General features: G+C 33.0%; 4 protein-coding genes across 11 annotated transcripts; 2 read left to right on the top strand and 2 right to left on the bottom strand.

Moving 5' to 3' along the window:
* The first annotated feature begins 611 nt into the window (after window positions 1-611).
* Window positions 612-3,142, top strand: LOC122534355 (bifunctional arginine demethylase and lysyl-hydroxylase PSR). 3 transcript variants are annotated; one of them, XM_043664900.1, is made up of 7 exons: window positions 615-986; window positions 1,092-1,223; window positions 1,455-1,660; window positions 1,732-2,014; window positions 2,153-2,508; window positions 2,611-2,852; window positions 2,978-3,142. In XM_043664900.1, the coding sequence occupies exons 3-7, from the start codon at window positions 1,523-1,525 to the stop codon at window positions 3,003-3,005; spliced, it is 1,047 nt and encodes a 348-aa protein (XP_043520835.1). In that variant the 5' UTR covers window positions 615-986; window positions 1,092-1,223; window positions 1,455-1,522; the 3' UTR covers window positions 3,006-3,142. The 3 variants fall into 3 exon arrangements, with proteins under 3 accessions (XP_043520833.1, XP_043520835.1, XP_043520834.1); XM_043664899.1 differs by having other exon boundaries at window positions 1,092-1,239; XM_043664898.1 differs by lacking the exon at window positions 1,092-1,223 and having other exon boundaries at window positions 612-986.
* On the bottom strand, window positions 2,717-12,829 carry LOC122534350 (kinesin-like protein KIF21A). Of its 4 annotated transcripts, XM_043664891.1 has the most exons (17): window positions 12,445-12,828; window positions 10,757-11,141; window positions 10,177-10,623; window positions 9,990-10,098; window positions 9,691-9,894; window positions 9,281-9,582; window positions 8,967-9,210; window positions 7,975-8,876; window positions 7,561-7,910; window positions 7,297-7,485; window positions 7,103-7,222; window positions 5,798-5,966; window positions 5,632-5,737; window positions 4,999-5,553; window positions 4,653-4,920; window positions 4,456-4,465; window positions 3,552-3,622 (listed from the first exon to the last, which is right to left on the bottom strand). In XM_043664891.1, the coding sequence occupies exons 1-17, from the start codon at window positions 12,477-12,479 to the stop codon at window positions 3,620-3,622; spliced, it is 4,398 nt and encodes a 1,465-aa protein (XP_043520826.1). In that variant the 5' UTR covers window positions 12,480-12,828; the 3' UTR covers window positions 3,552-3,619. The 4 variants fall into 4 exon arrangements, with proteins under 4 accessions (XP_043520825.1, XP_043520824.1, XP_043520823.1 ...); XM_043664890.1 differs by lacking the exon at window positions 4,456-4,465 and having other exon boundaries at window positions 2,717-3,622; window positions 7,103-7,204; window positions 12,445-12,829; XM_043664889.1 differs by having other exon boundaries at window positions 2,717-4,465.
* Window positions 12,830-14,015: 1,186 nt separating this feature from the next.
* LOC122534361 (ankyrin repeat and zinc finger domain-containing protein 1-like) lies at window positions 14,016-18,810 on the top strand. 3 transcript variants are annotated; one of them, XM_043664916.1, is made up of 13 exons: window positions 14,016-14,132; window positions 14,269-14,421; window positions 14,718-14,924; window positions 15,008-15,306; window positions 15,466-15,580; window positions 15,654-15,799; window positions 15,866-16,091; window positions 16,166-16,423; window positions 16,491-16,697; window positions 16,765-17,047; window positions 17,114-17,255; window positions 17,337-17,510; window positions 17,595-18,810. In XM_043664916.1, the coding sequence occupies exons 2-13, from the start codon at window positions 14,322-14,324 to the stop codon at window positions 17,766-17,768; spliced, it is 2,331 nt and encodes a 776-aa protein (XP_043520851.1). In that variant the 5' UTR covers window positions 14,016-14,132; window positions 14,269-14,321; the 3' UTR covers window positions 17,769-18,810. The 3 variants fall into 3 exon arrangements, with proteins under 3 accessions (XP_043520851.1, XP_043520849.1, XP_043520850.1); XM_043664914.1 differs by having other exon boundaries at window positions 14,016-14,185; XM_043664915.1 differs by lacking the exon at window positions 14,016-14,132 and adding an exon at window positions 14,150-14,167.
* Window positions 18,811-19,012: 202 nt separating this feature from the next.
* Window positions 19,013-21,113, bottom strand: LOC122534366. The gene has a single exon (XM_043664927.1). It carries the CDS (start codon window positions 21,105-21,107, stop codon window positions 19,326-19,328), a length of 1,782 nt encoding a protein of 593 aa, XP_043520862.1. The 5' UTR covers window positions 21,108-21,113; the 3' UTR covers window positions 19,013-19,325.
* Between the last annotated feature and the right edge of the window lie 251 nt (window positions 21,114-21,364).

Here is a 21,364-nt window from a genome sequence, read left to right as displayed (position 1 = left end):
CCTTCTACCGTATCGTGCTCGTGTGGCAGCACATCCGGGTGTTCCGCGCCAACTTGTTCCATTGCGCATGCGTCTCGGGAACCGTTGAACTTTCGACCGCGGATACAACTTTCTTGTTGTGTTGTTATTATCCCACATTCTCTTCCAATGTCATTTCATGTATATTTTACCTTTGCAAACAGAATAAATACAATAGACATGAATTTCAGTCTTAATGTTATCTATTAATGAAATCGATCGAACCATTAAAGAAAATTGTTACACGTTTTTTGCACAACATAATACAGTATGATACAACGATCGACGTATTTATGATTAGAAAAATTCTATTTACCGAATAAAATTTAAAATGTCAAGAGCATGTAATATATAATGTTTACAAACTTTTGTTTCCTCTTTTTAGTATATATAAAGTTGTTTCATTTTTTAAATACGAGGTCTATCTATGTACACGATCATGCATATTGAAGAGTGAAAGATATCGATATTTCTAGAAGCGCAATTACATTTACGGTATGGTATGACCTATTGGTAGAACATGGTATTTGTCACGTAGGCAGTCTCGTACACAAGAACCAGCGCCTCTGTAGATAATGTACAGAACTTTAGTTTCGCTACTTAAGGTCATTGTATTATGTAGCAAAATCAAAGCTGCGCAGGGCAGAGGATAAAATTATGTAACATGATATCGAAATAAACATACCATATATTTTATAACATATCAATAAGTAAATAGCACTTAATGTTTCATATACCTGTGAAAATATTTGCCGATGTTTTGATACATCTTACGGGGTTCATGCGAACTAAAAAGAACGGTTACCACTGAATGACGTGCTGCATATATTTCTTGATAGTAAATTGTAAATATATTGAAACTAGGTTAATTAGGTAACACAATAAACGTGTAGCCATGACGGATGAACCGAAATTAGATCACCGCGCAAAAAAAAGGATCAAAGAGGTTAAAAGGAAAGCAAGACCAGGTAAACATATCATAACCTAATTTTATAACCTATACGTTGACGTGATATGGACGTAAATTACTTTTAACAAACAATTATCCTTCACGAATTATTTTATATTACTAGTATGACTAGAAGTAATTGAGTCACCGTTTGTCTTCTTGTGACGCTCGTCGTTATAAACAGAATTTGGATATGTGATACAAGACCGAACTATCTTTGCCGACCTTGGATGATGTAACTTCAAATTTACTGAAAGTATTACGATAACAATGTAATATAATGCACTTATTCATAAATAGTTTACTGTTTCAATTATTGTATATGCATTAAATATCCTTCATTGCATAGTATCAGTAATACATACAAATACAATAAATCTTCATTGTTTACATAATATATTTTATTATTTTTATATTATTAAGACGTCCTATTGTTTTAAACATTGCTCTTATTCTTTTCTTTACAATAATTAAATGTTTCTTCTAGAACTTGGTGATAAGGCTGCCTGGATCCAACATGGCTACAGTAAAAAGTTTGAATCATTTTGGAATTTTATGGATAATGTGGATCGTATTGATGAGTCTAAAGTATCTACAGAGGAATTTATAGAAAAATATGAAAAACCTTACAAACCTGTGATAATACAAGGTGTTCAAAATGATTGGAAAGCCCAGTCTAAGTGGACTATAGAGGTACATGTTAAATATGACAAACAAAATATTATATCGATATTTATAGCTAATAATTTTTTACTAAAATACAGAGGTTAATGAAAAAATACAGAAATCAAAAGTTTAAATGTGGCGAAGACAATGAAGGATATAGTGTAAAAATGAAGATGAAATATTATGTACGCTATATGCTTAATAATGAAGATGATTCACCTTTGTACATCTTTGATAGTTCCTTTGGTGAACATCTTAGACGAAAAAAATTACTAGAAGATTATGTTATTCCTAAATATTTCCGTGATGACTTGTTTCAATATGCGGGAGAACATAGAAGACCACCATATCGTTGGTTCGTTATGGGACCTGCAAGGTCTGGTATGTTGATTATCTACATAAGATCAGATAAAAAATTATGGTAATGATGTTACATGTTTTTAAAAATACCTATATAAATAACTGCTTTATCTAAACAATTATTTTAGACTACATTATGAATAAGTAATGTGAATACAGGTACAGGCATACATATAGATCCATTAGGAACGAGTGCCTGGAATGCACTGATTTCTGGACATAAACGATGGTGTTTATTTCCTACACATACACCGCGAGAACTTCTTAAAGTATCTGCAGCTGAAGGCGGTAAACAACGAGACGAAGCTATTACATGGTTTTCTGTTATTTATCCACGTACAAAATTGCCTACTTGGCCACAAGATTGTTTACCAATAGAGATTTTACAAAATCCTGGTGAAACTGTTTTTGTTCCTGGTGGTTGGTGGCATGTTGTTTTAAATCTTGATGAAACTATAGCAGTCACTCAAAATTTTTGTTCCCGTACAAATTTTCCCGTAGTGTGGCATAAAACAGTAAGCACATAAAAAAAATAAAACAAAATTATTAAAAAAAAAACAAAATTATACATTTAATTTACATGTATAAGTTTATATGTTCTACTAATTTTATTGCAGGTACGGGGAAGACCAAAATTATCATGTAAATGGTTAAAAGTACTCAGGGATAAAGAACCAGAATTAGCAGCATTAGCTGAAACTATAGATGTAAAAGAAGATACAGGTGTTGCCAGTGATTCTTCCAGTGGTTCTTCAAGTAGTTCTTCAAGTAGTAGTAGTAGTAGTAGTAGTAGTCAATCAGAAGACAGTACCGACGATAGCGGTCAAGAATCATTGACAACACATAAAAAGAAGAAGAGGTATATATTTATTACTATATTATATATATTTTTTAAATTGAAAGAAATCCATGTTTAATATTGTTATTAGTCTATTTATTTTTTTGTAATTATAATTAGACATAATACTGTTTTTAAATTTTTAGAAGAAAAGTAAATAATAGCCAACCCTGACAATATCAAGCATATGGGACCTACAGAGACCTCAGACTGTACAGTATTAATCAACAATTATTGTTCATACTAAGAGTATATATTATGATTATTACCACCTTTATGTTCATAATAAAATAAATGCTAGTAATACCAAACTTGTTCTTATTAAGTAAATTTGTTTAAATTCTATACTTTATTCCCGATAATGCACTTAATTTTTGCTGAATCAATTCTTGTTTACTTCTGTTTTGGACTTCATATTTCTATATACTATAGAAATGCTTTTTTGTTATTTAAAAATTACATTTATAAATTCTATGTTAAATGCTCATATTCATTAAGGCAGTATACGCGAAAGTTAAGTTATAAAATATTTAAAGTCAAACAATACATTCATGTATAATTCCAAACAAAATATCAAAATTAGCAGGCAATAGTCAGGTGCATTATCATTACAAATCTTCACATTGTGTTATAAATTAATATAAACTAACAAATAAATAAAAAACAGTATAGTTACAAAATAAATACAAGATTTCCAATGAGTGCATGTATTTTAGCTTTTCAGTGAGTTGCTTCTTTGGAAAGTTCTTGCATCTCTCTTATAGTAGCTCCACAGTCTCACCGTTCCGTCACTTCGTTGATATGGTGACCATGCAAAGCACCAAATTGGAGTGTAAACAACATAGAAGCAAAATAATACAAAAAATTAAATTAAACTTTCATATTCGTTAACTTGTACAAGTTAAAGATTATGACAGAAGTATTATTTTCTACTACAAGTTCATTCAATCAAACAAATGTTTTACACAGAATACATTCATAACTGCAACCACATTATTAGTGATAAATTTTTACTAAAAATTTGCACAAATACTTTCAAAAAGCAATACTTGATACACGCAACTTTGATAGAAACGAATGATAATTGATCAGAAAAAGAAATATTAAATTAAAAAAAAAATTAAATTAATTCTTTTATGTTCAATAACTAATCTAATGTGTGATGTTAATAAATAATTTTACAGAAATTTAAAGTGCATTTCCGATTTCCATTACATCCGAATGTACATAATATGACATAATAGTACATAATTACATATCAAAGCGTTTGAAGCAGGAAATTAAAGTTGTTATTATTATTATTATTATTTTACGATTTATCCTTTCATTGTATTAAGTAATAATTTCGAAACCATTGTAAATGTTAGCAAATCAACTATTTGTTTTTATAAATGTTTACAATTAAAAAGTCAGAACTTTATCCAATAAAGTTTATGATCATCTATTATGACAAACATGTCCACATACTTTCATAAAATAGCAAAGTGGACAAGCATGCGCATTACCACATCAACAAATTATAAATGCAAAAGAATATTATGCAGCAAAATAAAAAAATAAGTTAAAGAGAAACTGTGGAAATAGACATGGATAATGAGGAATCGGGAATACGCCACAGCTTCACCTCTCCAGAGCTGTAATCAACATTTGAGACGTTATTCCATCCAAGAAAGTTATGATATGTACTGAACCCGAGCAGATATTAACTTAAAATAATTTATCTAATCAACTCCTTAAAGTTTATTTTTACAATATTGCAGTTTATATTTCCAATATGCTTCGGGTCAGTTTATAAGTAACAATGCAAAAAAGTATACTTACTTGCTTGCAGTAAAAACATGTTGCTGATTAGTCGTTACAGCATTAATAGCAGTACTGTGTGCTCGAACTTCTCCTATTGGAGTACATTCTGCTTGATCCTTTGGTACAGACCAAGCTTTTAACACACCTCCTCGGCATCCAGATATCATTATAGATCCATTATTAATCATACATAAACCTAAGATCCAATCTTTATGAGCATTATTCAATGACTGGACTAATTCCATTCTACTCAAGTCCCATCGTTTAATGCACATATCCCTCGATCCTAAAAATTGCAAATTTAAAAAATATTTTAAATGTATTAAAGGTGACATTAAAGAAAACTAATTTCAAAAATACTTGCCAGAAAACAATGTTGACTCATAAGTCGTTAAACATTGAACACCGTCGTAGTGTGGAGGTGCCAAACTGACCGACTGTCCGGATGTATTTGGTTCAACAAGAGATATCAGATGATCTTTGCTACCTGTTATCACTCTACCATCATCTGCGACAGCCAAGCACATTACTGCTGCAGTATGTGGTGTACTTAATCTTCCAGTATGACTTAATTTACGGAGATCCCATATTCTGACTTTATCGCTAGATGCGGTATATAATTCTTGCTCGTCTATGCTGAGGACTAAATCATTGATAGTTGTTTCACCAACAGGAACTTGAAGTACTCTAGATGGAGTTGATAATGCAATTGGTCCACTTTGAGCTTGACCAGATGAAAATAAAGTTTTTACGCAATTATTTCCTGCCCGCAAGTCCCAGACCTTCACATATGCTGAAGAAACGCTAAATAATAAATTATACATTGGTGAATATTTTACTGCTACAACGTTATTCGGATGACCAGTTAATGTGAGATTTTCGATTCCAGTTCCTAAGTCCCATATTTTCACAGTTCGATCTAAAAATTATATACATGATCAATATAGAGATTCACATAGATTCATAAGTTGTTAAATGTTTGTTTTACATTTAATACCTTTTGAACCGCTGAAAAGCAAATCAGAAGTTGCGCATATCGTCAATACTGCTTTGCTATGACCTTCAGCAACGTGAGTGCATTGCAAAACTGCTCGTGGCTGTGTCTAAGAAAAATATATATATCATGTACAAATAATAGAACACTACATTTGTACTATATTTACCTTGCCTTGATATTGAGAAATAATTCCTTTCATAGGTTGCGGATCTGTTGATGTTGGTTGTCTACTTGCTGTTAGCCTGGAGAAAACATTTTCTTCTCGACTGTTGAATCGTCGGTATGTAGTCGGAGATCCAGGAGGTGATGATACATCTGTATGTGCTACCTGTTCCCTAGTTGAGGGTTTGTTATGTTAGCGTGTTAGTTAGCCGGGTATCTTGTCAATTTTAATCCAGGATAAGCTATATTTTTTTTTAGATAACATGGATCATGCAAGTGCATAATTACAAATTGATTTAATATAATTAATAAGAATGTTGCTGAATTATAAGTATATTAATCTATATAACATTAAACATATTACAATCTAAGAAAATATTGCACATTAATATTTGAAAAATAAAAGATGTAATGATTAATGATTAATTTATGAGAGAATCATAACAAATAAACATCATGATTTCTTATAAAGAATGTACAAAGAAATATAAATAAAATTTCCGCCAAGGGACTTTTTAAAAGTATTTTCATAGGAGAGTGTACCTTAGTGTTTGTGCTTTTATTTATTAATTGACATGTATACAAAATAGCTGCTTACATATATACAAATTTGTAATTTTTTTGTGAAATAATGTGTTTTATACAAATAGAAATTTTTGTAGTATTTATACATATTTATATTAGAGAGAAATAAAAATGTATATAAATATAATACATTAAATAGGTTGCTTTGTATTAAAACAAGCATTACAAGGTACCTGCAGTGAGAACAAATAAATAAAATATTATTACCAAATTTTCCGAAAACTAAACAATTTTCAAATGCATTTTGCGTGAGATATAAAATTTTGTACAAATTGTATCTTCCTTCTTAATATAACAATTTCTATTAATCAACTTATTTTTTAAATTATTAGTTTGAAATAAATTTTACTTGTATAAACAAAATATAGAAACAAAAGAAATAATCATTTAATTAATTAATAAAGTATATTGGTTTCCTTAATACATATTTTCTTATATCTTAATGATACTATCTTTGTATTATAATATTTATACCAAAAGAAATTATATGACCGATTTACCTTTGTTGATTCAAATACCAAAAGAAATTGTATGACCGATTTACCTTTGTTGGTTCAAAACAAAATTAAAATCTCATGATAAAAATATCAATAAATGCACTTGTTGAGAATGATACAGATTTTTTTACGAAAGGAATTCAACCAATAGTGCATGAAATAAGGCGTCAAGACAAAGATATACAAAGAATATAAAAATTAAGACGTGCTGCAGGATTATCACTCACATGGAGCCTCCACCAGGATGAAGTGGTCGTCGCAGCGGCCTTGGTGATGTACTATCACGTCGACTCAGAGTTGGAGATCCACCAGTTATGTTACCATGACTTCTAGTAAAGACCAATCCTCTTATAAAAGAAAAATTTTGATTTTATATTCCATATTATATGATTAAGAATCATTAGAGAATAATTATAGTTACTTTAAGCTACCAGGCGCACTAGGTACTCTTGTAAGTGGATGATTATGATTTTGACTTTGTTCCTCTGTCTTTAAATTATCTGGATTAGCTTGAACTCCATAAAGGAGCTCCTGAGGTTGTGTAGTTCTTCGCCTTACTTTATTGTTACGTTGCTTTTCCTCCCCGACTATAACTTGACTATAATTTTCACTAATATTTCAAATTAAATACATATGTTACTCATAAATATTGCTAAAAAATATCAAAAAATAATATACAACTTACTTATCTGGTGACGAACTCCTAGAACTGGGTGGACTATAATTCATTGTACTATGATGATTATTTGTAAGCGATAAAAGATCTCTATCTCGCAACACATGCTCCAATAACTGATGTTGTACATCACTTTCTTGTGCTACTTGATTTAATCTCGATTCCATATCGCGAACTTCAAGCTGTTTTTGAGCAGCCACGCAACTTTGCTCAACAGTAAAAGCTAACATTCTTTGTAACAAATATTGAGCTTCATCTACCGACTGAATCGTCGATATTAGGGCTTCAACACCAGGTTCGCCTTCAGCTTCTCCATCTCCCATTTCCATCATGTCATGTTGACATTCAGAAATACTATCCTGTAAAAAATAACTTGAAGAACAAAGTAACATTAGCCTTACTAATATAAGAAAAGAAAGTTACCTGTAAATAGCTAATTTTACTTCTCACATTATCAATTTCTTCATCAATATCGGCCGTGTCACCTCTCGAAGCTGCTATGGTATTTCTATGTTTTTGAAGCTTTTCAAGTTCTCTACCTAGTTCTTCTCGTTCTTGAAGAAGTCTTTCCATTTCTCTCTCCGTTTCTGCCGCTGCCTGCTTAGCCAATGCTTGCTTAGCAATAGTTCTTTCAAATGTTTGCCATCTTTGTTTTAATGCTTTTGGATTAATTGGTTTAGGTGGTGCTCTACCCGCAGCTTTTTGACTTAGACCTCTGTCTCGTTTTCTTAATGCTGAAACTTCTTCTTGTTTGCGTCTAAGCACTACTTCTTTCATTCTTTTATCTGCCTCAAGCGTTCGAATCATATTTGCATTCTTCCTACTTTCCTTACGCAATTGTGCTATTTCTCTATTGCGTCTCAACTCATTTTCTTTGTGTCTCTGCGCTTCTTCGCGCATTTTATTCAAAAGTTTTACTTTTGCTCGTTTCATCTCTGCCAGTTCATTTCGTAGTCCTCTTAACCTATTTTCATTTTGAGACTGACTTTTAAGGAGCCTCGCATGTTCTTTCTTGGCAGATTGCAAAAGCCGCACTTCTTTTTGCATTGCAGAAAGTTTCTTTTCATATTCATCGCGTAATTTTTTTACTTTTTCTGTCGGTGGTGTTGGCTGCTGCTGTAATGATTGCAGCACCTTGTCTCTTTCTTCCTGAGTATCTCTGATTCGAGCTTGTAATTGAGCAAGTTTATCTTCATAATGTTGCTTCATAGTTTGTAAACGTCGTTGAGAAAGTTCAAGTTCTTGTATTAATCGTTGTTTTACATCAATGTCTGAGGTTAAAGCTTCCAATTCACGACCCATAGCTGCCTCTTCTTCATCTTCTTCTACAAAACATTGCATTTACGCATTTTCTTAGAGTATCATAATAATATTAAAAATATAATAATAAAATTATAAAACAAATATATATATACCTTTTCTATCAGAATCATCATCTGAATCGTCTTCGCTTACAGAATCCTGGCCTGCTTCTGCATCATCACCTTCTGTTTCATCTCCTGTTTTACCAGTAATATTAGAAGTATGTCCATGCTGTTCCTTCAATACAGTCAATGTTTCAATTTCTTTTTGTAATTCTTTCTTAGCATCGTTTAATACTGACGTAGAATCACTATGGAATATGTATCCAGAGTCACCATAGGGATTAGCTGCATTAACCTGTGTAAATTAAAATACTATTAGGGAATCAGTTGTTATGTTGATCAATAATATATACATGCCATTATACCTGTATTTGTCGTTTCTTTAATTGTTGATACATAGCTTCTGCTTCTAAAAGGCGGGCTCTTAACTCTTCTATTTCTTGCAAGTATCCTTGTATTAAGCTAGTCACTTCTGGATTTTCATTAGTTGATGATATCCACTGACCAGCAGCTTTTTCTGCCTGCAGAAGAACATTTTTCGCTGTCAATGCTTCAACTGTCTCTGAAAGGGCTTTCACTCTGGTACGAAGGCTTTGCAATTCACTATTTAACATTTGATTTTCATGCCAAGCATCATTTATACCATCTTCACCAACAACTCTTTTGCCTAAAAAGAAATAAATAATAAATAAGTTTTATAAATAAGTTTTATAAATAAGTTTTATATACATATTATAAAAACCTATATTATATATCTTATATCTTATACATTTACCTTGTCTATATTCCATTAATTCTAATTGAAGCTGCTGTATTTCTCTTCTAAGTGAAGCAATTGTTCTTGAACTCTTATCCTGATTAATTGTAACTTTGTTCTTTATATTTCTTGCTCTGTTTGCATATTTCAAAGTACTTAAAGTTTCCATAAAATCTCTATCACTTGGTGACACACAGGCTATCATAACAGTTTGACTATTACCTACGATTATTATACATAAATGTTTAAATCATTAATGGATTAATACAATAAAAATAAAATAAAATATAGTTTATATGCATTCAATATTTTATTACCTCCTAGTGAATCTTGAAGCAGCCTTGTTAGCTTTGAATCTCTGTATGGTACATGTAAAGCTCTTTTTGTTTTATCACCAAGTGCAGAAATTACATTACCTAGAGCCAACTATAATGTATAAAGTAATTAATGATATTGGTGATTATAATACTGTATAATTCTCTTAAAGAATTATCAGCACATTACCAATCCGCAATTTATAGAAATCCCCTCTTTTGCTCTATCTCCTGTAGCACCAGTTCTTTTCAGCCTTTCTGATCCAGCTAAATCTACGAAATGAAATTTTGCAGTCAAAGTTTCAAATTCACTAGCAGGTTCAGAGCCACTTGTATCAACATCAGCATCTGGATCTTCGACTTTTATGTATCTCTGCTGCTTTATGTATAAAGTAAAAATTGCGTGTGATCTTGATGACTGAGTATTCATTTGGGTAGATCCGGTTGTACGTGACAATGCTCCCAATCTTAAATATTCTAATGCTTCCTCTGGACTAATAACAATTCGTGGTTCTACTCCAGCTAAATGAATATTGCCCGAGGGATCTTCATGAATACGAGCACCACCTCTAGGACCACCAGGTCCTAGTAAATCTTTCAAATCCTCATTATACAATTCCAAAAATTGTGCTGTAATCTATTGTAACATATAAAGAAAATAATTTATATAGGAAAAATATTCCATTTTATGAGATATTAAATTTCACTTTCAATCTCATCGAAGTGAATATCGATTTAGAAACTGTACATAAAACTATTTTTTTGCCAACCTTAAATTCAGGAGGCATTTGTGCACGTTCTCTAGCATGCTGTTGTTTCTCAACAATACCATTGAATAAATGTCTAATAGCTCTTGGAATAATTCCAACCACAGTTTCATCTACTTCCACATCAAATCCAGTACCCATAGTATACGTTTTGCCAGAGCCAGTTTGGCCATATGCAAGAACAGTCGCATTATATCCATCTAATGCACCTTCTACCAAACGTGCAACACATGTTTCATAAATTGTGCTTTGTCCAATACCAGTATCAAACACATAATCATATGTAAAGGCCTTGTCTGGTCCAAGAAAGACTTGGGGTTCTCCCGGAGGTACTTGAGTACAAATTCTACACATGTCAATTACTTCACGTGCTACTTGAGGCCTTATTCTGCAATTAATAACAATAAATTATAAATTAACAATATTCCTTAATAAAAAAAAATATTTAAAAAATATATAAAAAAGAAAAAGTATAAAAATATAATGTTCATTTTTTGTACATAAATTATTTTTATTCGTGTATAATTTACTAAGTCAAAGTTACATTTAAAACGTAATTGACATCATTCATATATAATCTACTAAGTTAAAGTTACATTTAAAATATAATTGACACGCGTCAGCTGTTATCTCAAAAATCCCGCGCGATGGATAGGAAGGGATAGTGTACATAATAAAATGAAACATACAATTAAAAAAAAAAAGAATGACTTCGAAACGTTCAAATAAGGAAAGCTAAATGGATAAAAGTAGGAATGATTAATAAAAACAAATGGAAGTTGAACGAAAGGGATGTAGTGGGGAAAAGTAAAATTCATTCATAAAAAATCGAGATGTACATTCATTATACAACCGGTAATGAAGCCTACGCATCCGATTCTTTAAAAGGAGATATTATGCGATTAAAACACGTAGTGCACCACTGCGTAAAAAACAATGCTGACATCATTTTAATTACGATAGTAAATAGTTTCGTCAGTAACAGGTAGATATGAAAATATTATTTTTACCTATTATATTATTATATTATATATTATAATAATATAATATGTGAATAAATAGATAATAATATATAATAATATTTCCATACGAAACGGGGGAAAAAATATTATTTTTTACGTATGTACACGTTTTTTTTCTAATAGAGTATAGTTTCTTAAAGATTAAAGAGCTATGTGTACTCAAATATAACTGTCGTCTATGTCGACAATTGATTTGTGTAACTGTTTTATTAAGAACATTCGGAGAAATCTGCAACCACTTCGAAACGGTCTAAATAATGAAATTTTCTAAAATCATGAAAGTGTAAAAACAATCAACGTATCTCGCAATTTTAATTATCGTTAAATGATAAAATTCCAATTGAAAGAAACAATCTATCTGCGTGATGGATAGATTATTCACAGTGGGGAAGAAACGTATGTACATATTTGCAATGACAGTACACGTAAATCGCGTGAATGTTGTTAAAGCGACAGCAGACATAAAACGAAATTTTAAATTCAAATAACACTTCCCGCGAATTTTAAAGTTATTAATTAACTAAATCGCGACAACGTCGTGAACTGTCACAACGCGTATGTCTCTCCTTGTTAGTTCGCGTCAATGTAGACGCTGCACGATAGATCGGTCTCTTAAAAAAAAAAAACATTCCGATGAATTAGCCCGTTTTGATGGGAACTTGAACTTACCGTACGGCAACGCGTACACTCGTATCGTCGGACATCGTCAATCCTTTAGTATTGTACGGCTCTGTAGGATGCGAAAGCAGAGAAAACAAAACTTTACCGAAGAAATCAACGAGAAATTGGTGAGATTAGGCCGAAACTATTAGGCGATATGGGGGGCTATGATTTTTCAATACGCAAATATACTGAATGCGCACGCGTTACTAGATGCGGCGACCGTGGAAATTCCGCATTTTTCGTTGTGGACGCGCGCACAGACGATCGTGAATTCCAATTAAACATTTCTCATAACTGAGGGGAAAAAAATCTGTACGCCAGTCGCGTCAGCCCGTGGACTATACGGATCTCGAACTGAAATCATACGTGACAGACATTTTTGATTCTTTACGGCATAAACGCGCGACGCCATCTCATCGGCAGCTGTAGAAACTATTGGCAATCCTCTTGTCCTTGAAAGATTATCAACGATTTTCTATTTTTGCGATGCCGTCTCACAGTGCTCGACTCGATACAGAAAAAGTCAATAATGGAATCACAGACGAGGTATACGAGGTATGAAGGGTAGACCAGACATCCCCACCATATAAATTTTTAAATTAGTAAAAAAAGTAAAAACTATGTTTATGGGAAAGATCCTTGACGACATAAAAGTCAAATTAATCAATGCCAGTGTCTAACTAATTATTTATCAGAAGAATAACTAAGAATAATTAAATAATTGAATGTATAATGTTATGAAATAATTTGGAATTTAAAAAAGAAGCGATATAATTAATGTAGTTGATAAAGTAGTAATTGGACTGGGTCGCTAAAAATAGCATCTACATTATCTACCTGTTACTCAGCAGAATGAAGTACTGCCATCTATTGAGACAAATCGTTTCTTTGTAATTTCTTTATCTGATAGATGGCAGCGTTTCATTTTTCAGTTGAAACCAAAAGAACCAAAACATCCTTCAGTACATGGTAGCACCACTACTCGTCTGTGGTAGCACTTTCGCAGAGGAAATTACATCATTAATTTAATTCCATTAAACCGTTTCACCGCTATGTAGCGCTAGTGATTGAACAAATTTTTATTTGCAGAAAAAAAAGACTAATCAAAACAAAATTTTGTAAACTTTCTTAATTGCGTTCTACAAATTTGACTCAGCTTTCTTGCTATGTTCTATTTAATGTACGAAATGTATATATAAAAATTTACAAATTTTATATATTAGATTGAAACACATGCTTAGGAAATCTACATACGTACATGATTTCTGAAGGAAAGATATGACGTCAGATATATACATATATTTTGTATCTGAAATTATTCAAACTTTCATAAAATCCATATGCATATGAAATACCTTTTTTCTGCAGTTACAATAAAAATTTCCTATAGTCTTTGAGACGTCATTTAAACGTCACGCTACATGCATGAAAGATAATATACTATTTGGTGATGTAATCATCAGGGTCAAATCACAATAGGATATCATATAACGTAATTTAGTTACATGTACGCAAAATTAGTAGTATGTTCCATTTGTATCATTACGATTTTATTTCAATGTTATTAAAAAAATTACTATTTTCTTTTTCAATAAAAAAATTGATAAATAAACTATTGAATGGTATCGGATGCTAAACTGAATAGGTTGTTACTAACATACAATTATCGCGGAGAAGTACATATATGTGAAAAAGTTAGTAGAACTTTGTGGTGCTAATCCGTTCTTGGGTAATCAGCAATATTCTGGTGTCGTCTTTTTTTAAAATTAGGATTTTTCATATATTTTTTTCTTTGTTTAATCGACAGTTGTGGTTTACTTTTTTTTTTAGCCGTGTATCAGCTTCGCTCAGACGCTTAAATAACGATAAACGTAACGTGAACGATGGATCATCAGATATTTAAAATATACAATCAGGAAGACTTTAACAGAATTACAAGAGGAATTAAAGTGGCACAATGTATGCAATCGCGATCGTCATCTGGTAATTATATTACGAATATTATTTTTTACTTAAACGTTAAATTGATCGGAATTACGTTTGTACATGAACGCTTACTATTAGAATTATTATTTATTTATATATTTGAGAACTGAAGATATTTATTAAATTATTCTAACCATTTCATTTGTCTTAATTACGAGTTGAATGATGTTTAAGAATTTACAAATTACTGAAATCACATGTTTTTGAGGTTAGGGTACTAATTAATTTTAGGAATTCGAAAATTATAAATGATGATATGGTATACAAATTTATGAGGACTATTTTTATATTAGTTTCAGAAAGTGAAAGAATGCTAGGTCAACTTGATGATTTAGTTGTATCTGATTCCTTAAGTTGTTCATTTTGCAACACTGTATTCGAAAATAAGACGCAGCAAAGACTTCACTATAAATTAGATTGGCATCGGTACAATTTAAAACAGCGTTTAAATGGATTGAAACCTATTAATGAAGATAAATTTAGTCTTTTAGCTGATGAAGGTATAAGAAGTTACTACTGAATCATTTTTGCACAATTCTGACATTTAATATGAAAAACGCATTAATACGTTAACATATTGTAGGCAATGTTTCAAGCTTATCTGGAAGTGATGTAGATTCCGAAAATGAAGATGAGACCTCGGAAGCAGGGAGTGGACATTGTGAAACTAAAACCTTGATTAAAAACAAGAAAATTGAAAAAAAAGGGAAAAATATAGAATCAGTTTCTGATAGTTCTGACACAGAATATTCTGATGATATCATCAAAGAGAAGAAAGTTGAGGCTTTATTGGTTACTGCTAGTCGTCATTCAAAAGTCTTTTTTGAAAATGATGATGGAAATATATTTAGTATATACAGGTGTTTACTTCACAACAAGAAGGTCTGTTTATTTATAATACTCGAAGGATATGGTTTTATGATTTCTCTCTAAGTGTAGACATGCTTGTCTATTATATTATTTTGTAATTTGATCTACTTTGTTAGAATCATTTGGCATGTCTATACTTGCCAGATCAGGAGAGATGCAATTACATTTTAGGATATTCCAGAGGTAGACAATGATATGATCACTCAGGCATTGAACCGTGGAAAAGAAACAACATGGACTGTCATCATGATTGGCGGAGGACATTTTGCTGCAGCTGTGTTTCAAAGTATTTGTTTTAACGTATAAATAGATGTTTTGAGTGCTGAAATTATAAATAAGTATTTTTTTTTTTGTTTCAGATGGGGAACCTATCGTGCACAAAACATTTCATTCTTATACCGTACGTGCAAAACAAGGTTTTGCTCAAAGTTCACGTACAGCAACTAATCATGCAAAGAGTGCTGGAGCTAGTTTGCGTCGTTATAACGAAGCATCGCTTCTTCAGGTATTTAGTTTATAAATTTAAATAGAAACTATTTTTATGACGTTCATTAATTATGTTCATTTTCAGCATGTGCAAGATATACTTGAATCATGGTCATCTCATATCAATAATTCCTCTTTAATTTTATATAGAGCGGTTGGTCCGTATAATCGTACTGTGTTATTTGGAGGCAAAAATCCACCTTTAGATAAGAATGACTTAAGATTAAGACCGCTACCTTTCCCTACTCGTAGAGCAACATTTAGCGAAGTTAAAAGAGTGTATGATGTTTTAAGTTCCATGGAAATTTATGGTACGATTTTTGATAATATTGTATTTTAAATATTTAAGCGTACTAATTTTATATATTAATGATATATGTTGTAGGTTCTGCATCTGATTTTACAGACTCTTTCCCTATTTCACCACGTCAACCTCTTAGGAAAAAAGTTTCAAAAACTGATGGATCTGGCGAAATCTTAGTTGAAAATGTAGAATGTAATGCTATCAATAGCACGTGTAATTTACAAGATAGCGATAAGAATAAAGTTTCTGTTCAACCATCTCCCGAAAGACAACATAAAAATTCTCGGTCCCACATAGATAGAGCAAAACCAAGAAAAAGTCCATGTCGTCCTTTACCCGGTAAATGAAAATATTTTGAATATAAGATACAATTAAGTGTGTATCTTCATTTGATTTTGTGTTTCAGACATTGTTGCCAGGTTAGCACAATCATCTTCAGAATCAGAATTGGATAGTCAAATAAGCACTCCTAATATTCCAATGGATGTTTCATTAATTGAACAGGAATTAGAAATAGAATTTAATGAAAATTTACTCGCTTTTCAAGATACTGTGCCAAGATACATGAAGAATAAAAAAATTCGTCGTCAAAGAAAGAAGACTAAGAAAGATGGTAAATACTTGTATATTATGTAATTTTTAATAATTATTATATTTTGTTACAAAAATTGCTTTTCCAGAATGCGTATTAAACGAAACGTTAACCAATGCTAAAGTTAAACTATGGTCTGCATGTAAATTAGGTGACGATGAATTATTGTCATCTGTTATTAATGATTTGTTGATTGAAGTAAAAAAGAGTGTAGAATTAGAAAATAAATTAGAAAATGAGGAAGATGTGACTGTAAGTTGTAATACAGTTATAAACAAAGATGATGTGACGAAGTTGGTAAATGATCCTAATGAAGATGGTAATACAATGTTACATGTAGCAGCGTTGGGTGGACACCTAAAATTAGTATGGTATGTTGACATCAATGTAACTATTCTTTTATCTGACAGAATTTTTATAAAATTTTTCGGTTTTAGGCAATTAATGGAAATTGGATCAGATCCTTGTAATAAAAATAAGAAGCTACAAACACCATACGCTGCGGCAAATGATAAGGAAACCAGGAATATTTTCAGAAGATTTATGGGTGCTAATCCTGACAAATTCAATTATAACAAAGTATTTAGTTTACTTATAATTTTCTATTTTTCGTTTACTAAAATAATATTACGTATATAATAATATGTATCTGTTACAAAGTCTCAAATACCTGGCCCGCTTACTGACGAAATAGAACAAGAAGAATTAGAAAAAAAGAAACAACAAAGAAAAGTAAAACGGGAAAAGGATAGAGTGAAGAGAAAAGAATTTGAACTGAAAAAGCGAGAAGAAGATGCAAAGCAAAGATACCTAAATCTCAGCGACAGGGAAAAGGTACGTACGTCTAAGAATAATTGCATTGCTATTTGGTATTAATAAATCCTAAACTCGTCCTAATAAATATTAATAAATTTGTAGAGAGCTTTGGCTGCAGAACAACGTATTCTAGAACAAGGCTGCATTATAATTTCACGATGTTTTCAATGTGGTGTAGATATGGCAGGTCAGGTTCCTTTTGAGTATAATTCCAATCGTTTCTGTTCTATGCCGTGTTTAAAGGAACATCGCCTTCGCAACAAAGTTGTGATCTGATGACATTTTATGTTCAAAACTATAAATTGCTTATGTTTTCATGACGTAGCCTTAATTTTTGGTCAGATGTAGATTATGATAATATATTTATCACGAAGCTAGATTTAAATGTATAATTTTTTCATTAATGAAGTGAGTATTCAATTATTATAATATAATGATTAAAATTTTGACATTCAAGATAATATGGATATATAAATTTAAGATACTTTACGTTACCTACAATACCTGTGATGCATATTTATTTGTGTCAATTGGGTAAAATTTCTTGCATGTATTTTTCAAGTTTTGGGAAGAAACTATAAAATGTGGCTTGATGTATGTACATACAGGAATTTTTATAATACATACATTTTGGCAGAAATATGCTGAAGTATTTCAGAATTTCTTTCATTCATTTTTTCTTTTTTTTTTTTTGAAAATATTAACTTTGTGAAAGATAAGGCTGCACCCATATTTGTTACAAATTAAATACATTTTATATACTTTTCACTTTGGTGGTTACATCTTCAGTATAACATCTTTAATCATAATATTAAATGACATACATAAAGAACTAACACTTTTATGTTCACGATAAACAATAACTAAGTTGCACACTCATGACCGCAATATTACATTCACGCCGAGTTTACGATATTATAACATTACATCGATTACGTTTTACTGTTATAATATCATAACATTGTAATATATATCAATATATATGTAACGTTCATGCGAAAAACGAGCCTTTTGTGTTATTTTTATAAGGTTTAAATTTCGTTAACAGGAATTTGAGACGGTATTCACACGTGAATCTCATTGATGACTAGTATAGAAAAAAAAAATATATATATATATATAAATTTTCCAACACCCATACTAAAATCATGGGAATTTAATGTCGGTGGTTTATTGACGAGAAAATGTACATTTCGTACGGTTTATGGTATCTGAGGTGTTAATAGTAGCTAGAACATGTTTTCATTGACCTTTCATTCACAGCAGTAAGCGTTACAAACGTTTTATATTTCAAACACGAATAACAATAAAAATAAAATGGAGACTGATGTCTGGAATTTCTCTAAAATTTGCTGATTATACATTTTGCGATAAGCACAACTGAATACAATTCGAGTATTTACAAATTATCTTAATTCGATTCGGATAAAAGCAACGCTCTTCGAATGAAAATAATACATTGAGATCCAAAAGATATCATCGTTATAAATATAAATTTTTTTTTTTCTTTCTTTTGGTTGTAATTGTCAGTTCATGGTGTACACGAAAAAAAAAATACTTGAGATCGTACATGTCAGTTTTCGTTATTTCGTTCTCAAGGGTATGTGTGCTTTAGGCTAATCAAACTGTTACCTGTTGCAAATGGTCTTCGATTGGTAACCGGTGGAAAATATTAATTTTCATAGAATTCGTAGCGTTTGAATGGTTTAAGTACAGAATATGAATTTATTTCTCAATCTCTCAAATTTATAAATATCATTATAGATCCAGTTGGACAAATTTTTGTTCTTGCATTATTTGATCGTTAGTTATCGTTAGTATCGTTAGCTCAATTTAAATGGACGTAGAGTCGTCGGAATCCGTATCGTCGCATTCATCGTCATACAGTCCGTGATTGTTCTCGTGGATCCAGCTGTCCTCTATCTTCACCTCGTACCTGTTCTCTTGAGTTTTGTTCGAGGATACGATTCTCACGTACGTGTTTTTCATGTTCTTCAACTCGTACTGTATGCCGGTGTTCCTTAGCATCGGACTCCTTTCACCGCTGCTCACCGACTTCGAACGAACTTTGTCTGTAATTTTCTCGCCTTCCACCGATTCCAAAGAGCTTTTCCTCCGACTGTTTCTTCTGTTAGATTTCTCTTTGTTGCTCGTCGTCTTTCTTCCTATCTTCGGGCTTTCGCCCTCCAAATACTTTCGAATCCACTTCGGTGTCTCGCTCGAGTACGACGATTTCTTCACGTACTTCGGATTGGCCGTTATCATTGGCACGTCGGTTTCGATCACCGTGGTGATCACCTGTTCGTTTTCATCGAAATTACTCTCTAAGTATTTCTTCTTCGGTATCGCGGACATGCTTATCTTTCCAAGTATCGAGGAACCGTCGTCCGTTTCGTACGTGTACGAGTAATGTTTCTGAATGTGTTTGGGCTCGTCGGCAATGTCGGCGATTGTCTCCGAATTCGACATCTCGTTCCTTCGATTCTCATCTTTCTCGTCCTTCCAAAATCTTTCCAGAGCCTCCTCGAACAAATGCTTCGGCGACTTTCTGCCAAAGTCGAGGGGTTTGATCGGGGAGATTATGCTCTGTCTCAGATTGCCCGTAATGCTGTGTCTTTGCCTCGCTGGTGGATCGAGCAATCGACGGAGACTCGAATTTCTTATCTCGGGCACCGACATCCTTTCCCTGGTAGGAATCGGCGAGACCGATCTATGAAGCTTGTTTGCTCTAAGCGTTGTCCTTTGACTCTTCTGCTGTATCGAACTGACCGCCGTCGCTATTTTGTTCAATTCGGTTGACAGTAGTTGCCTTTCATTCGGTGGTAGAATTGGAGTTGTACTTGCCACGAGTACACTTCCAAGGCCTTCTCTGGTGGGACTCTTAAGTTTACCGGCAGGGATCGTTGTTTGCTCCTCGATCTTCGGCTGTTGGTGTTCACTGATGGGTGAACTGGCTATCGGCAATAGCCTGGACCGAGTGACATCCTGGTTACGTGTCAGTTGACTGTCCAAACTGAATCGTTGCTTCGGCGTGCCAGCTATCAGCTTAAGATCGTTCTGCGTCTCCAGTTCCGGTATTGAGAATCTATCACGATTGAACTTCGTCACAGCGGACTCTTTGAAATTTCTGTATTTAGCACCAATGTCCAGCTGCGACAGACGATCCCTCTGGCTGGCGTGTATGGCAGGGGAGAATCTCTTGTGCTTCACCGGCGGCGGGGAGGGAGAATGGAAAACCATCGTGGGCAAATTGAGATCTTTCCCCGTGCTTAGGCAAGGTTGGGATAATCTCTGCTGGCCACGACCAGGGTGGTAATCACCGATAACTAGAGTGGACTGGGAGAGTCGATCCCTCTTCGCCGATACGTCCTGGCGCATGATAAATCTCGTTACGTCCGGCTGTGACAATCTCGAGGTACCTTGATCCATCGTTAAACTTCCCCTCGAGCTTCCACCGCCGAAGCCTTGCACGCTTCGCGCTGACAGTCTCTCCTCCTCGTTGATGCTGTTGTCCCCAGAAGCCGCCCTGAGACTAGTGTAAGACAGTCTGGAGTTACGATTCATTCCGACGAAGTTGATACCGCTGAAGCTCGAGTTGAGCGTTGGCTGGGACATTCTTATACGCCGGTCGCCGGATCTTTTGTCGTGAGATATCAAGAGCGTGGGTAGATTCGGCTGGGAGTAACGACTTCGTTGACTCGCGGGAGAGTAACTCGGCGGGCAAGGTGTCGTTGACTGAGTTCCCTCGTACGTTCCCGCGGAGTCCTGCGACTCGATGCTCGACTGCGACTGAGGTGGTGGCCTCACGGGTGTAATGTGAAGATTCGGATGGGATAGTCGGTTCTTACGACCTTGAGTGGGCTTCTTCAAGT

This window comes from Frieseomelitta varia, unplaced genomic scaffold (assembly GCF_011392965.1).
Source record: "Frieseomelitta varia isolate USP_RPSP 00005682 unplaced genomic scaffold, Fvar_1.2 scaffold_588, whole genome shotgun sequence".
NCBI classification, from domain to species: Eukaryota; Metazoa; Arthropoda; class Insecta; order Hymenoptera; family Apidae; genus Frieseomelitta; species Frieseomelitta varia.
The sequence above is the reverse complement of the archived record's forward strand: the minus strand, read 5'-3'. Positions and strand labels throughout refer to the sequence as shown.